General features: G+C 34.9%; 1 protein-coding gene across 7 annotated transcripts; it reads right to left on the bottom strand.

Annotated features, from left to right (window-relative positions):
* Nucleotides 1–2,805: 2,805 nt before the first annotated feature.
* Nucleotides 2,806–16,106, bottom strand: LOC110032321 (proline-rich receptor-like protein kinase PERK4). 7 transcript variants are annotated; one of them, XM_020735907.1, is made up of 10 exons: nt 15,910–16,106; nt 13,014–13,321; nt 11,164–11,701; nt 9,171–9,707; nt 9,007–9,093; nt 8,846–8,916; nt 7,083–7,159; nt 6,853–7,000; nt 6,075–6,236; nt 2,806–3,270 (listed from the first exon to the last, which is right to left on the bottom strand). In XM_020735907.1, the coding sequence occupies exons 3-10, from the start codon at nt 11,636–11,638 to the stop codon at nt 2,980–2,982; spliced, it is 1,848 nt and encodes a 615-aa protein (XP_020591566.1). In that variant the 5' UTR covers nt 11,639–11,701; nt 13,014–13,321; nt 15,910–16,106; the 3' UTR covers nt 2,806–2,979. The 7 variants fall into 7 exon arrangements, with proteins under 7 accessions (XP_020591566.1, XP_020591567.1, XP_020591565.1 ...); XM_020735908.1 differs by lacking the exon at nt 15,910–16,106 and adding an exon at nt 15,412–15,475 and having other exon boundaries at nt 13,014–13,153; XM_020735906.1 differs by lacking the exon at nt 15,910–16,106 and adding an exon at nt 13,447–14,055.
* Nucleotides 16,107–16,761: the final 655 nt, after the last annotated feature.

Genomic DNA, 16,761 nt, shown 5'->3' with positions numbered 1-16,761 from the left:
TATGTACTCGTCCTGATTTGGCTCATGCTGTTAGTCAAGTCTGCAAATACATGGCTAAACCTGGAAGACGACATTGGGAAGCAGTCAAGTGGATTTTCATGTATCTGAGGGGTACTGTAGGACATGGAATTATTTTTGGCAGTCAGAAGAATGATCCTTCAGTTGTGGGGTATGTTGATTCAGACTATGCAGGTGATTTGGATGGCAGAAGGTCTACAACTGGGTATGTGTTTACTCTTGGTGGAGGGCCTATATGTTGGAAATCAACAATTCAGTCTATTGTGGCATTATCTACTACTGAAGCAGAGTATATGGCAGTAGCTGAAGCTGCTAAAGAAGCCTTATGGCTTGCTGGGCTAGTAAAGGAACTGGGCATTGAGCAAGGTGGAGTTCAGTTGCATTGTGACAGTCAGAGTGCTATTTATCTGGCTAAGAACCAGGTGTACCATGCGAGAACCAAGCACATTGATGTCAGGTATCACAAAATCAGAGAGTTGATTGCTTCTAGGGAGATACTGTTGCAGAAGGTTCATACTGATGAGAATGCAACTGATATGTTGACCAAGCCAGTTACTACCAACAAGTTCTTGCATTACTTGGACTTGTTGAATGTTTGTAGTTGCTAGAAAAGCATGGTGGCCCAACCCACAGTGGTGTTTTTAACTTCTCAAAAATTAACCCAAGTATATATGATTTATCTTCATATTATAGTTGTTATGGTATGACTCATATATCATATTGGGACAGACGCTGGATCGAAGCGGAGCGGAGCGGAAAAATCTGTCCAAATTGGGAAGTTACGTGGGTTGGGGTGCGGGGGCAAAGCCCCGCGGTATGATACAGGGGTAATGTTGTAATTACATATTGTGCCTAAGGTTTACTCCTGGGATTATAAATAGACCTGTTAGTAACCCCAGGAGGAATCCCTGATTTCTGTAAACCCTTTTCTGAATATTGAAAGGAACTCGCCGCTCTGCTCCCGAGGACGTAGGCATCTTTGCCGAACCTCGTTAAATCTCTGTGTTCTTCTGGATTTGTGTCGTTTATGTTTTTCTTCGCCTTTATTTTCTCAACACATACAAACTGCACAACCTTATGAGCTTACATTTCTAACACTAAAAAGTTTGATATTTACATTTACAGCACCAAGGTGCTATAAATTTAATGAAAGTTTGATATTATCTAACACCAAGTTCAGGCAATAATTATTATTTTCTTCCAAGATCTTTCCGCCTTTCATCCACCACGACATAATGAAAGTTCGATATTATCTAACAGCATCAAGTTCAGGCAAAGCACTCGCACACAAAAGTTTTGCTATATTTTGCAAATACGAAAGTAAACGATTTCCAATTCTGGCGATCAGAATTATCTCCCATATGTCGCTCACAAAACTTTTGATAGGACATGTTGACCAATCATCCCGCGAAGTCAACTTTACAGGCTAAAAACCTAATTGTGCTGCATTTTTTTTATTACCCCATGGGTACTGAAAGAATGGAGTGGGTCGCACCAGCGATCTTCGACGGTGTTGAGAAGAGGTGGTCCGTTGTTGAGAAGAGGTGGTCCGGCGAAGCTACTGACGAAGGCGACATAGGAACGTCAGTGGGGGTGGCTGTTAGAGCGAGGTAGCAAGCTCCGGTGATCTCTGGCAATGAACTCCGTCAAGCTTCGGCGGTGCCGACGAATGGTGGTGGTGGGCTGAAGTGCCAATGGTGGAAATCAGTGTGTGTGTGTGTGTGTGTTTGTGTTATGAGCGCAACGTATCTGGGTCTGTTGGTTGGCATCCACGGTATAAGACCCCTCAGGTCGGAAGTTCGAATCCCCTGTAGGATAGTTGCCCTTAAAGAAGTGTTACTAGAATTGTTAGGCACATTAGAGATGGTTGGAGACTCGTATAATATCCTTTGGCAATTCCTTTTGAATATATATATAATATAAGAACAATAAATAATTAAATAAACTGTGAGCATCATTTTGATTGATTTTTTTGTCATGTTTATTTAACTATTTTTGAGTGATCTTGAATTACACATGATTGACTCAAATGCGGGACTCGTTTAATATGAGTGCCAATTTTAAGTATGTATAGCCCATTTTATAATCATATATGGTTGAGCAGCTTGAAGAAGTTGATGAAATTCATGCTCAAATCACACACATTGTCAATGCAGCTCATCATTTTTGTCATGCTTACTTCTTTTGATCATGAAAGAACACCTCTTATACAATTTCAACGTTTCGAACGAACTTGTGCAATTCATTTTTTGATTGAATGTCGTTTGCGTGACTTTGACGATGTTTGAAGTAACACAGCTTTAATATGCCAATTGTCACATTCATATTGCATCATTTATCTTACATCAGATTGACTTATGAAATATACATTGAGATCGATACCTACTGTTTGAAATGCTTGGCCATGTGGTACGAACCACTTTGTGTTGCCAAAGATGAGTGTTTCCGACACTGTCAAAGTCCTATTAATGTTTTTATGAAGTCCTAGGTTCCTAGTCTTCTTAATACTCTTAAGCTCAATCTTCAATATTGATTGAAACAAATCTGAGAGAAATCAATTCATTTTCATCACAATTCAAGCTAGAATATCATCTCCTAGCTTCAAAATTTGTCCATGCACCTATGAAATTAGTTCATTTCACAACTTCTATGCATTGCCCTCAGAAGCTATCCATTATTTCAAAAGAGATACAATTTAATTATCTCTAACCTTGAAACAATATGCATTTAGACATTGAGATACTGCCCAATATATAAAACTCAATAAACACAACAAAAACAGGGGGAAATCCTTCAATGTTTTCCTCTATAAATTTCTTTTCTTCACTGAGAAAATATAAAACAAACATTAAGCATGAATATAAACACAAAAATGAATAGAAAAGAAAACTGAAGCTTTTAATGTCAGCATTAGATGGCAAAAGCAGAAATATCAAGAAAACCTGATTTAAGACTGAAAGCTCAAAGGCCAGGTAATCTGTGCCTGTTGCCGATGGGATTAAGCTCGTCGGAGAATACCCCCTCACTGCTGGAAGCTGAGGGTTGGCGGCTGTGTCCATACTCAGCGATCATGCCACTATAATCTCCACTGTACTCAGGGCTGGCAAGTGCTACCCTTCTAGTTCTCCTCATGTTTGGTGCGTACAAGTCAGAATCATAGTCTGAGCCTGAGCTGAAAAGCACGCTCTGCCCCGGCCTCATCCCCTCATTCAAATCCTCAAGTAATACATCGCCCTCCAATGCCCGAACAATCTGTGATTTGTACAAAGTAGGATTAAGCAATCTTTTCAAACCACTTGAAAAGTACTATTTTCTATGTTTCAGTTATTATAAGAATAGTATCAGAGGTCAGATAGGCTGTAGTGTAGAGAGATTCAGGATCTTGTGATGAATTACATCAAATACATAAACATAATGAGCGTCTATAAAGCATAGGGAATAACATCAGTGATATGAGAATAATACACAGACGTAGAAGTAGGATAAAATTATTCAAAAGTACGACTATTATTCTATGGACAAGATCTTTTCATTTATAAATTATTGATATAAAAGTTATAATCAAAACACTTCATGTTAATATTTTTTTTTATTGAAGAAAGCAGTTATATTACTTGTTATTTGAAGCTCAATTAAATGTCAATTTAAAACTCGTTTATATTAAATTAAATTAATTTTTTAGTCCATAATACAAAATTAAGAAAAAGACTTGTTTATTTATTTGTTCGTTTATTTTGTGTATTTGTATGCTTCTTCTATTTATTCATTTAATGGCTCATTCTTTTTCATATTTAAAAAAAAATAGCTCATTTATAATCTTGACAAATTTTGTTTAATTAGAAAATAAACACCTCAATCATACTACTCATTAATTTATTCAATAAAACTCATTTGGTTAGAAAATATATAGCTTGATATCACCGATTTTAATTTGCTTGATAAAATCGTTTGGTTAGAAATCAAGTAGGTTGATAATAGTAATCGTTAACTTGATCGATAATATATCACTTACATCATAAGAAACCACCATGAAAAATTTAACTCGAGCAATCCAATCGACCAATAAATCAAGCTTGAATATAAACACAAAAGCTCGAACTCAAGGTCGGCTTGGCTCGGTTGCAACACAAGTTGTAATAGTCTTAATTTGATTTTTAGACTCCCTAACTCAGTTGTATCTGATTTCCATGTCAGAACGTAATTGGTTTTTTCTGTCTTCTTTCGAATCACTAAACTACTATTTTGGAAGATAACTGCCACTATTATTATTGATTTCGTGTTGTAGTACGACAAAAGTTGATTCCCTAAACCAACTTCGAATTTGGAGATGTAAAGTTGACACTATTGTTGTTGTCCTACATTTTCTCATTCGGGTTCTAGCTATTATAGTTTGCTACTTATCGTTTTCGCTTTTGACTACAATAATACGAATGTCGAGAGCCTCACATGACTTTGTTCAAGTGCTCTATTTACTTGTACGACACCTTTCATGGCTAAGTTTCCTTATTCAATCGGTATTGACAATAGAGTTATAATTTAATAATTTGCAGCATGTTAGCATGAAATGAAATTCAAAAATTGGAAATTTACTATTTAGTTGATACAAAGGTTGAAAACTTAATATTATTGTTGTAATTTAAGGGGCCAATTAGAATAATATTGTTTTTGTTTTTCATTGTTTATTTTTAGGGAAATTTGCATACATAATTCTTAAGGATTTACATATCTCATACCTAAAACACTCATAGCATTTTACCTATGTATGGAAATGTGGATTTGACTATTAAAAAGTGATAATCAAAGCTAATTTCGATGTGATACCAAAAAATTGGGTGTCATGCGTGTAATAATGAAAGTTTTGGTGCGAGATAGGTAAATCCATAAGAATTGAGTGCTATGTATGTAAATGACCCTTATTGTTATTTTGTTTTGTTTATGTTTTGATTTGAATTAAAATCTATTTGATTGAGACTTTTTTTAAAAAACATTAAAACAATATATTTTAAGTATTTTGAGTATTTTTAAAAATAAATTGATTTATTTTTTAAAATAAAAATTAAAAACATATAAAATTTATTAGAACCAAATATATTTCCAAAAGAAAAGAGAAAAAACAAAAACAAAAACAAGAAATAAAAGTGATGCCAAAATGAGCCCTAATTGTATTAAAATGATACATTCAAATTTGATTAAAGGTTCATGGAAAAGAAAAAAATATTGATTTAGGGTCTTTTGGATTTTAAATAAGACCTCCAAGAAATGCAAAATTTATTTAATGGTTGAAAAAAATTTTATTTTTTCTCAGTTTTTAATGTACTGTTAGATGTGAATTATTTGAATGCTTTAAAAATCTTGATGATAACTTCTGGAGAATGATTCTCCCTTTATAAGCCAAAGGCTTGGATAATCTAATTGACATTTATCATTGCTCTTTCTTCTAAATTAATTAGTTATTGATTTGTGCAGGTCATTAAAATCCTGTCGAGTTTGATATACATCAGTTTTGTTTTTTATCATGAGTCTTCGCCATAGGAGAATCTATAATTGTTTTTTTTTTTTTTTTTTTGAGCTTTAGATTTTAAAATTTTTTATTATCATTTGGAATAAATGAAGTGTGCTTTATTATTATTTTTTTATTTTTTTTTTTTTTTTCTTTTTTTTTTTTTTTGCGTCAAAAAAAACAACCCTTTGCTTAAATTAAAAATAAAAATTTACAAATTATGGCAGCTCTTGTGTTTTTTTGTGCATAACATCCCAAGTATTATTTCATCCTACCACCTTAGAAATCCACATCATTGAATTTGACAGCATTTGCAATACAATTGGAGGAAAAAGATTAGAAAATGAGATATATAATAGAACTCTATTAGCCATTCTTTACAAGAGAAAAGTGCCAAAATGGTACCCTCACCATTTACATGGGGACATTTTAGTCACAAATTCTATAAATGTGCCTATTTTGGCCCACAATAAAAGAGTTTGGGAATTATTTTGGCACTTTTCTCTCCTTTATAATAAATCTGAGATCTTCAATCATCTGTGTCAATGATGCATACCTGACTCATCTTTGGGCGCCGCCTTGCAGAATGACGAACACAAGCAGCAGCGCTTGCAATCATACGTGCCATCTCCATGGGGTCATAATTACCATTCAAACGAGGATCAGACACATCATCATAGTTCCCATCAGCCAATGCTTGAGAAAGAATTGGTCTTGCCTGAAAGTAACAATTAAGTTTGAGTTAAACAACAAAAGAAAAAGGGCATTTACATAAAATATAAAACCAAAATTTTACTTGTTACAATTATACCACTCAAATCTTTGATATCATATAAAAAATACCATCATTTTAACTTTTAAAAAGTTGAATAAACATTTTCAAGCATATGGAAGGTGGCGTGCAAGTAACAATTGAAGTAAATGTGTAAATACATTAGAATTGAATGGTATATATGTATATCTTCCAAAAAATGAGCATTTACATGCATACCACCCAATTCTTATGTATTTACATATATAACATCTAAATTCTACTTTTTTGCATTTATGCCACTCAAATCTTTCATATCAAATCAAAAATATCATCTTTTTAACTTTTAAAAAGTAAAATACAACCTTTCATGCATAGGGAAGGTGACATGTATGTAACAACTAAAGTTTAATTGTTAGATATGTAAATACTTAGGATTGAGTGGTAGGCATATAAATCTTCCAAAGAAGGGGCATTTACAAAAATACCACCCAATTCATGTGTATTTACATATCTAACTGACCCAGATGCTGACCTAGATCACAATTATTTCAAAGAAAATGATGCAAGAAACTAAACTAACCCAGTCCACTAAGCTATCTTCAATAAATGTGTGTGAGCTATCAACTGGTCGTCTCCCAGTTATCAGTTCGAGAAGCATCACCCCATAAGAGAAAATATCAGATTTCTCAGTTAGCTTGCCACTGGATGCATACTCTGGTGCTAGATATCTGCAATTATAGGAAAAGTTGTTGAACTACTGCATACGTTTGTTTGGTTTTATGGTTGCTTCAGTATGTACATTTGTTTTACCCAAATGTTCCCATGACTCTGGTTGAGACATGTGTGTGATCATCCGACCAAAACTTTGCCAAACCAAAATCAGCAACCTAAAATGGTAAGCATTTACGTGAGAAACTCATTACTTTAGATCAAAACTTGTGCAAGCAATACAAAAATATCAATTAATTCATTTGTAGAACATTACATCTAGTTTTCAAGCAGTATAATCATGAAAATGACATGCCACATATGTTTTCAAGGCGGTCCTTGCAAAAGGCATGATATTGTCATGCAATCTATGAAAACTGATTCACTCACATGTGGTGACGCTCAAACGTGCATACATGAAAAAACCCGTGCATTTTTCTGTGTTAAAAGGCGGGTTTGATGTCAAATCTTGTTTGGAGGATAATTAAATGATAAATAAGACACTACCCAAGTATTTCACTCATTTGCAGCCTTACATGGACTAATTTTTAATTCAAGGCATCCCATGAGGGAAAATTCTTATGGTTAATTACCTTTCTCATTTATGAGCGAACGTTCAATTAAGGCTAGTGTGTTGGCACTTTACTAGTTTGTACATTTGGTTCCCATCTAATCTGACTTGCAACAATGGATAGGAGAAATAAAGGTTATTTCTCATGGCCCAAAGCGGATCAATGGAGAATGAAAACAAAAGTGATAAAGATCTCATGACTCTATCGGCCAAGTCAATGGAGTTATTCAATCAAACATGACCAAAAGATGTTCATCAAAAGTCACTGGTAGTTTTGTCTTAAGCAAACAATGTAGACCATAAAGAAAGCTTGCCAAATGGGAGCCCATTTCAAAGTCAATCTTAGCTAATAAAGAGATTTATGCCCCATCGAATGTGTCACAAGGCTCACAGCTCATACTCTTCAGGACAAATCTTCAAGCTTTATTTGTTTATCATGTTTAGAAGGCCTCAGGCATGATCAAGTAGTATTAAGTAAGCTCACTACATTCATATTGATGCAATTTTTTTTATTGTCATAGATGGACTGACTAGATATGATATGAGAATTTTTTGTTCTTCTGCAGATTTGAATTGACTCACGTTAGAAACCTAATGCAGAAAGCGTTGTCCAAATTCAAAACTAGGAAAATAAGGAGGGAGAGATTGGAATGCGTGCTTAATTTGAGCAGAGGTAAGATGAGAATAGAAGAGTAAAATAGTTATCCATCAAAGGAAAAACTGAAGAAACCCATATTCAAAAAACATCATAGCCAAGGTATCAAAATTTCCAAAGATTTTCCAAATCTTCTTTACCCTAAACATGAGTCATTAGAATGTTTCTTTCTCAAACAAACCCAATAAGATCATAATTCCAATGTGTAGCACCATAGTCTAGTTTAAAAGTAGAAAAGCTAATCTCCATAGCACTCGAGGGAAGGAAGGTACCATGGTGGGGGTGTGGTGGAAGAACTACTTCACCAGTAATAGTCTTATGGTATCCAAGCAGTCGATGGGGACATCAAAACAAGCTGGGGAGCAAACTTTAGCCAATGCAACAAAGTTGAGTGGCATGGTGGAAATATTCAAATATACAGAACAGAACCAAGAAGGAAACCTTCTTACAATGATTGATTGTATGTAGTTAGAGCACCATTGTTGTAATTTGGCTTCATTCTAGTTAAGTTACTTAATGCCAGCAGACTTCTCAAGTTGTAACAAAACTATTTTGGATGAAATTTCACTTCACCTTTAAAAGAAAACAACAATAAAATAAACAAGGTTATCATGTTAGCTTGTAACAAGGTCAACCTACCAGTGCTTCAAACTTGAAATCTAGTAGGATGTTAGAAGATTTGATATCACGATGGATAATTCTTGGATGACCTTCATGTGGATGACATTAAAGCCACGAATTAGATTATAGAAACTATAAGATCAAACAAGTTCAATACCAAGTTCAATAGAAAAACTTACAGTCTTCATGCAAGTAAGCAATGCCCTTAGCTGATCCAATTGCAATCTTGAGTCTGGTGGACCACTCCATTACAGGAAGTCCCTTCCCTGAAATAGAAACCACATGAAAACTTTCAGAGGGTAAAGATAAGTAATTCAAAAAGTAAACAACAGAAGCAACCTACCATGGAGGTGGTATTCAAGAGTCTTATTTGGAACAAAGTCATAGACAAGCATTCTCTGTGATCTAGCTATACAGTATCCAACAAGGGAAACCAAATGACGGTGGTGAACACGACTAATAGTATCAACCTCAGCTTGAAACTCTCGTTCACCCTGCCCACTTCCAGACTTGAGAGACTTAACAGCAATATCCTTTCCATTTGGCAACACTCCCTTATGCACATAGCCAAAGCCGCCCTGCCCCAAGAGGTTGGCCTGAGAGAAACCATTGGTGGCAGCTGCAAGCTCCTCATAGGTGAAGGTGCTTTTGTTGTAACCCAAGGCTAAAGCAGGAGATGGAGGTGGCAGAGGGGCTTGTTGGCCAGAGAAGACGGAGCTAATCTCACCGCTGCTAAGCATTGTGGCGGTTGATTGTAGGTGCCATCCACCAACAGACTGACTATGCATACCGGGTGGTGGTTGAACCTTCACACCATGAGCCATCCCTTGTTTTCCATTGTGCCATTTTGGGGGTAGTCCACTGGAGTAATACATACTGTCTGAAAGCAAAAGCAGGTGAGAATTCAAAGCAGCAGCTCAGAGAGTGTTCAATTACAAGTTTTTACAAGTGAAATTCAAATTGTGATTCACTATGTTTTTCTTTCATGAAGATGTATAGCCAATTTTACAACTTAGTATTTTTTTTTCCTGCTTCTAAATTGTAATTAAGATCTATAGATCTACCCTTTTTTACCAAGAAAAAAAAAACTTCACAATAGAAACATGTGGTTAAAATTTATATTCAAGGAAAACTAGAATTAATATGCACATTTAGACTTCTTCAAGGAAAAAAAAAAGTGGAAAGCCCCATTCCAATGACCTAATGGAACTGGGGAACAATCTCACTTTATATTTCCATAGTAAAGAATGACATCATTGTTAGCTAGAATTAGTCCGTTACATTTTTTTAAAGAATCTAATTCGATCTCATATTTTATTAGGTGAGCCCAAGGCCACTACAAATATAAGATGGACACAAAACCAATTACGGATAAGAAAATGAAAAAAAAAATCAATTAGAAATATTAAATCTAGGTGGATATGAAGAAAATCACATCAGCAACGTTACTTCAAAAGCTTATAATAGGTTATATATAGGATACAAAGATTTATAATCAATTAAAATATTGATTAAGAAAATAGAATAAAAATTATTAAATTAGATTCAAATGATGTGTAATATAAATAATAATTAATAAATCTTGCTCAAACCCTTATGTCTTATGGCTACATCATTAGGGTTGTTAAAAGTACTCTTTGTTCGTGAACAGCTCGTGTTCGGCTCGTTAAGCAAACAAGCCGAACACGAACACACTTTTTGAGCTCAAAATATAAATGAGCCTAACACAATCTGAGCTTGGCTTGCTCGTGTTCGGCTCGTTTACACCCCTACATTCAATGACCTAATGGAACTGGGGAACAATCTCACTTTATATTTCCAAAGTAAGGAATGACATCATTGTTAGCTAGAATTAGTCTGTTACATTTTTTGAAAGAATCTAATTCGATCTCATATTTTATTAGGAGAGCCCAAGGCCACTACAAATATAAGATGGGCAAAAAACCAATTACAGATAAGAAAATGAAAAAAATCAATTAGAGATATTAAATCTAGGTGGATCTGAAGAATATCACCTCAGCAACGTTACTTCAAAAGCTTATAATAGGTATATGGATAGTCTATGCTAAATTTTTCCTTCAACAAGTTAAAAAGAAACTTGCAACAAATACGCTGAACCTACATGTTGGAACCTCACACCCTAAGTTTTAAGAAATTGATATGAGAAATCAGAGATAACTCAATCAACGACTTTTCATAATATTTAAAATAATATATTAACATTACCAAAAGTCCACGTAGTGGGATTAAGGCTTTGTTGTTGTTGTTGTTGTTGTACCAAAAGTCCACAACATTCCAAAATAAATCAGCTTGGTAATGTAAATAAATCAACAAACCTTTAAGTCCAGATGGATCAGCATAGTACTTCATTGAGTTGTGTGGTTTCTTCTTTTGCTTGCAGAAACAGATGCACAAAATGGTCATCAAAACAAAAAACAACCCTACACCAACTGCAACGCCAGCAATGAATTGCACATTTACATGACCATTATGCTTGGCCTTAGGTGAGCTCCTCATGACATTGGACGTAAGAGATGAAGGTGCTGTAGTGACTGTCTGCCATGGTGGTGATAGAGATAAATGTTCATCTTGAGGTGATGGTAGAGGCTGATGAGGGGACCTGCTAGCTGATGACAGTGGCGGAGAAGAATTAAGAGATGGAAGGGGAGGGGTGAGTGAAGGTGGGGATGGTGAAGCTGTGGGAGGTGAAGATTCTACAACTGTAACTGAATGAATTGGTGGTTGTGTTGAAGCTGTGGAAGTAGAAGAATTTGACACCCGAGCAATCGTGAAGGTCGATGAAGAAGCCATTTGTCAAAAATGGATTCCTCTGACCCAGCAAATGCTCTCCACTGTAGATAGTTGATGAACTCTCTACAAGAAAAATCAATTAGTCAAATAAAACCTTGAACACTCTGAAATAAATACAAAACTCTAACAGAAAAAAGTATTAATCAAAGTATGCTTTGAATACTCTAAATAAGAATAAATAGCCAATAATATAATTTTTGAATTCTAAAAATTGTTACATGCAAGAATACAAGCTAATGAACACGAAAAAAATTAGAAGTTATCCTACACTTATTCATGAAAAAAGTTTATTATTATTATTATTATTATTATTATTTATGGCACAAGACAAATTGTTCTCATAAATAATAATAATTTGTAAACATCTTGACTTTTGTCTAATAAAATAGCAACAAAAAAGCATTTGCAACACAAGGAAAATGACTTATAATCTGAGTTAAACTAAATTCAATATATTAATATATACAAAGAACCAAAGCTCAATAAAGGCAAATATAGAAAGAAACCAATCAGCCAAGATACAAGTTTTTCCTACTTATAAAAATCATAAAACAATAGAACCTAGCAGTCAAATATAATTTTTAGGATTTATAAGAAAATTTTCAAAAAAAATATATCAGCAGAAACCAAATATTATCATTCTTAAAACTACTGAAGGAAAATGAAAGCCCTAGAAGTTTGTAGAAGTAGATGATGTCAAAATCTTATGAGGTTACACAGATCCTCCTATTACCATTACACTTTTTCATTATAATAGTAGTAAATCCCGTGAATACGAATAAACCGTTGAGTAATATTTATAGGATAGTTCTCATCCTTCCGCTCCGCCCCTACCAAAAACCGAGAGTCTGTTTAGCCGCTTCTTGGATTTAACTTAAGTAGGATTTACTAAATCCAGTAAATCCGGATTTATTAAATCTAGTTATGTTAAATCCAAATTTTATGTTTGGTATTATTTCCGTTATATCCAATTAAATCCGCAGTTTATGTTTGGCATTTAATTTAGGATTTAACAAAATTTTCAATTAATTGATAATATATTTCTATGATAAACATCTATATTCCATAACTACTATTGAATGTTAAACAACTTTGCAGGATATGTATATTCTTCTCAAAGCTATCATGGAGCTGTATAGGCTTTCCTCCTTCGTTTTTCATCTTGTAGAAGACTTGGGAAGCTAAGTTTCTTCAAATATGGATAGCCTCGTAGAATTTGCTAATGGAAATTAAGGGAGGCATTGAAGATGGAGTGAGGAGGAATGAATCAGCTCGATATCTTAGCTCAACATGTGAATGAGCTGCTTAAATAAGCAGAAATGGCATTGAACATTATACTGTTGTATATTCATACAAAATCCCACTGAGATCTTACCTGCATCGGTGGGCAGCAACAGGATCATCATTTGGAAAGCCGATGGTTGTTGCGATCAGCGAGCAGCAGCAACAACATCAGATTCACTATCTTCCATTTTCCTTTGCAAGCACCTGCCCTGTAGCCGATTCTGATTCCTCCTTCAAATCACACAAATTTACGATACATACAACAAATTTTTGGCATGTTTTCGACTTATATTCATAAATCACAATCACATGACTGTAATTTATTGCAGGGAGTTGGATTTAGTGTGAGCCAACCGCAACATTATCACCAATCTCAGATTCTGATAAGCAGTATCTCTTCTGTATAATATATGTATAAATGAATGAGCTGTTTAAATAAGCAGAAATGACACTGAACAGTATATCTTTTGTATATACATTTCGATACTAAGTTTCTAACCGAATGATGGAGCGACCAGGCTTACCTTCCTCGATGGTTTCTGGTAGTATCGAAGCGAAATGATGAAAAAGATGGAAGTATCACTGGTCTCTGTACGCCACGATCCCCTACTGGCCTTCCCTGCTATCTCTAATAGGGACTATATCGCGAGGCGATGGTTTTGGGCGAAACCGGGAGAGGGAGAGTGATATATCACACGCAGTGCTTAAATCAACCTCCTTCCCCAGCCGTGATTTAGTAAGGCCGGTGAAATTTTTTAATTTAAATGGGCCGACGGATTTGACGGACGAAATAAAATATTTAGTGGATTTACGTTAAATTCAGACGTAAATTCAACTTAAATTAGTCTACCAAACACCTCCTAAATCTTGTGAATCAGCGGATTCAAGGTCTGTTTGGGGCAGCTGTAGCTTATCCAACTTATGCTGATAAGCAACTTATTCAGATAATCTGCTGATGACCGGCTGATTTAGATAAACTAACTGATTGTTTGGTTTGTGCGTTTAAAACAGCTGATTCTGGATAAATGATCATTCTGCCCCTGATGACTAGATTGAATAAATGAACAATCTCGCACCAAATCATTTCTAAAAGAAATATAATGTTGAATTGAAATGTACCAGGACAAAGCAAATATTTATGCCAAAAGTATCCTACCAGAGAAAATAAATAAGATTATTCCAAATCATTTGAATCAAACAATACAAAATATAATATTTTTTTTCTTTCTAAATGCTAAAATAAAGTTGACAAAAGGAATATTCATGCGTAAATTTAAAACGACAAAGTTCTATGTACGTAAATAAGATTTGTGTAGTACCTATGTAAATTTTCCAATATTTTAATGAAGCATTTACATACATATCACCAAATTCCTATGTATTTACACATATCTAAAGTTTATTTTTTTTTTTATATTTATACCTCCCAACTCTTTTATATCACATAAATAATATCATCATTTTAATTTTTTAAATATGAAATATATTTTCTTTTGCACAAATAAGATGATCTGCATGGAAAAATTGAAGATTTAAGAGAGGAAAAATACATGAGGATTGAGTGTTACGTATGTAAATCTTCCTCCTTTCTAAGAGAGGAGAAAGTTTGTTCTTGTCCTAGCAACTGCGCCAACCCACTCATAAATCGCTTCTCATGGCCTTCGCCGTCGAAGAAGGAAAAGCTTCTCCTCCGACCTAAAACTTCAGGCTGCCTCAAAAACAGCAATCAGCGTCTCACAGATACAAAAAACAGAGAACGGATTGGAAATAGAAAATCAACTCTAGGGATTCGGCATTCAATTCAAATTCGACAGGAAGAAGAAGAGGGAAAGGGGGACAAACCGGAGAGAATGGTTCTAGCAGAAGGAGGCGATTTAGGTTAAGCGAAGGGAAGGAATACCGAAGAAGAAGGAGTGGCTATGACAGAGCTCGCAATCGCGCGATAAAGAATGCCGAGAGAGAGCGATGAGGGCAGCGGAGTAATAGGCAACCTTAGAACGCGGATCGCGGGGATATACCTAAGCTGCCCCAAACGGGCCCTTAGTGAAGTCGGGACGAACTAAGAGGAAGAAAGGCGCGAAAAGGTTAGCTTCCTCAACGGTTTCTGGTAGGGGCGGAGCGGAAGGATGAGAAAGATGAAGGGGTTTCTGTAAGTCGCGATCCCGTCGTTGCCTTCCCAACTAGCAACTAGCTATGATGGCGATTGCTACTGCCAAACATAAAAAATGACAACATACATCCGAAATGCCACTTCTCATCTGTTTTGTCTACCGTTTGGTAGCCGATTTTAAGCAGGATTTATGCAGGATTTATGCAGGATTTAACATAAATCCTGTCAAACGACAAAAATGCCTCCGTAAATTCTGAGCACACCTAAAGCACAAAATGTCGCTGATTCGTGATAAATCCGGGATTCACCAAATCCTGTGAATCGGAGGATTTAGTAAATCCGCGACAAGCAAAGAGGAAGAATGGCGCGAACAGGCTACCTTTGTCAATGGCTTCTAGTAGGAGCGGAATGAAAGAATGAGAAACATGCGGAGTTTTTCTGTAAATCCGCGAACTTCCCAACTAGCAACTAGCTATGATGGCGATTGCTACTGCCAAACATAAAAAATGACAACATACATCCGAAATGCCACTTCTCATCTGTTTTGTCTACCGTTTGGTAGCCGATTTTAAGCAGGATTTATGCAGGATTTATGCAGGATTTAACATAAATCCTGTCAAACGACAAAAATGCCTCCGTAAATTCTGAGCACACCTAAAGCACAAAATGTCGCTGATTCGTGATAAATCCGGGATTCACCAAATCCTGTGAATCGGAGGATTTAGTAAATCCGCGACAAGCAAAGAGGAAGAATGGCGCGAACAGGCTACCTTTGTCAATGGCTTCTAGTAGGAGCGGAATGAAAGAATGAGAAACATGCGGAGTTTTTCTGTAAATCCGCGAAAAGCAAAGAGGAAGAATGGCGCGAACAGGCTACCTTTGTCAATGACTTCTAGTAGGAGCGGAATGAAAGAATGAGAAACATGCGGAGTTTTTCTGTATTCTCTGTGAGTCGCGATCCCTTCGATGCCTTCACAGCTAGCTCTAATGGCGATTGTATCGGGAGGGAGAGGGACATCAGGGAGCGTATGGGAGGCGTATGGGAGGGGGAGGATGTAGGCGATTCTCCCGGCAAAGAGGGAGAGAGCGCGATGAGTTTGTGGTTTTAATTTATTTTTATTTAAGTTAATTTTATAATTTTAATTGATTAATAATTAGCAAGTAATAATTAATAATTAATTAATATATTATAAAATATTAATAAAATTCTGAGTAATTCTAAATTTTAAATTTTTAAGCAAAGAGGGGGAGGTATATTTTAATTTTTAAATTATTTAATGAAATTCTAAGTAAATTTTAATCTATATAATTAATAATTAATTATTGTTAAATTATTGCTAATTAAGTAACTAGTTAGTAACAAATTAGCATTTGTTAATTAATTTAATTAATTATTAATTAATTTAAATTCATATTTTGTATGTACTTTGAGACTTTAGATGCTCATTTATATTTTTTTATTTAATATTTATTTTCAGAAGTTTACTAGGAATTAAGTTATTGAAATATATTTTTAATAAGATAAGATATTTATTAATATTATTTAGAATATTATCGATTGTTAAATAAATATGATTTTAATCGTTAGAAAACATTATAGCTATCTACAAAATAATCTAATGCTTAATAAAAATAAGGAAAGTTTGACCCATAAAAATAGTTATAAGATGTCTGCATAAAGTCTTGTTGATTTATACAAAATAATATATGATTCTACAAAAGCTTAGGG

The sequence above is a fragment of the Phalaenopsis equestris genome, unplaced genomic scaffold (assembly GCF_001263595.1).
Source record: "Phalaenopsis equestris unplaced genomic scaffold, ASM126359v1 Scaffold000921, whole genome shotgun sequence".
In the NCBI taxonomy this organism is placed as follows: domain Eukaryota; kingdom Viridiplantae; phylum Streptophyta; class Magnoliopsida; order Asparagales; family Orchidaceae; genus Phalaenopsis; species Phalaenopsis equestris.
The sequence above is the reverse complement of the archived record's forward strand: the minus strand, read 5'-3'. Positions and strand labels throughout refer to the sequence as shown.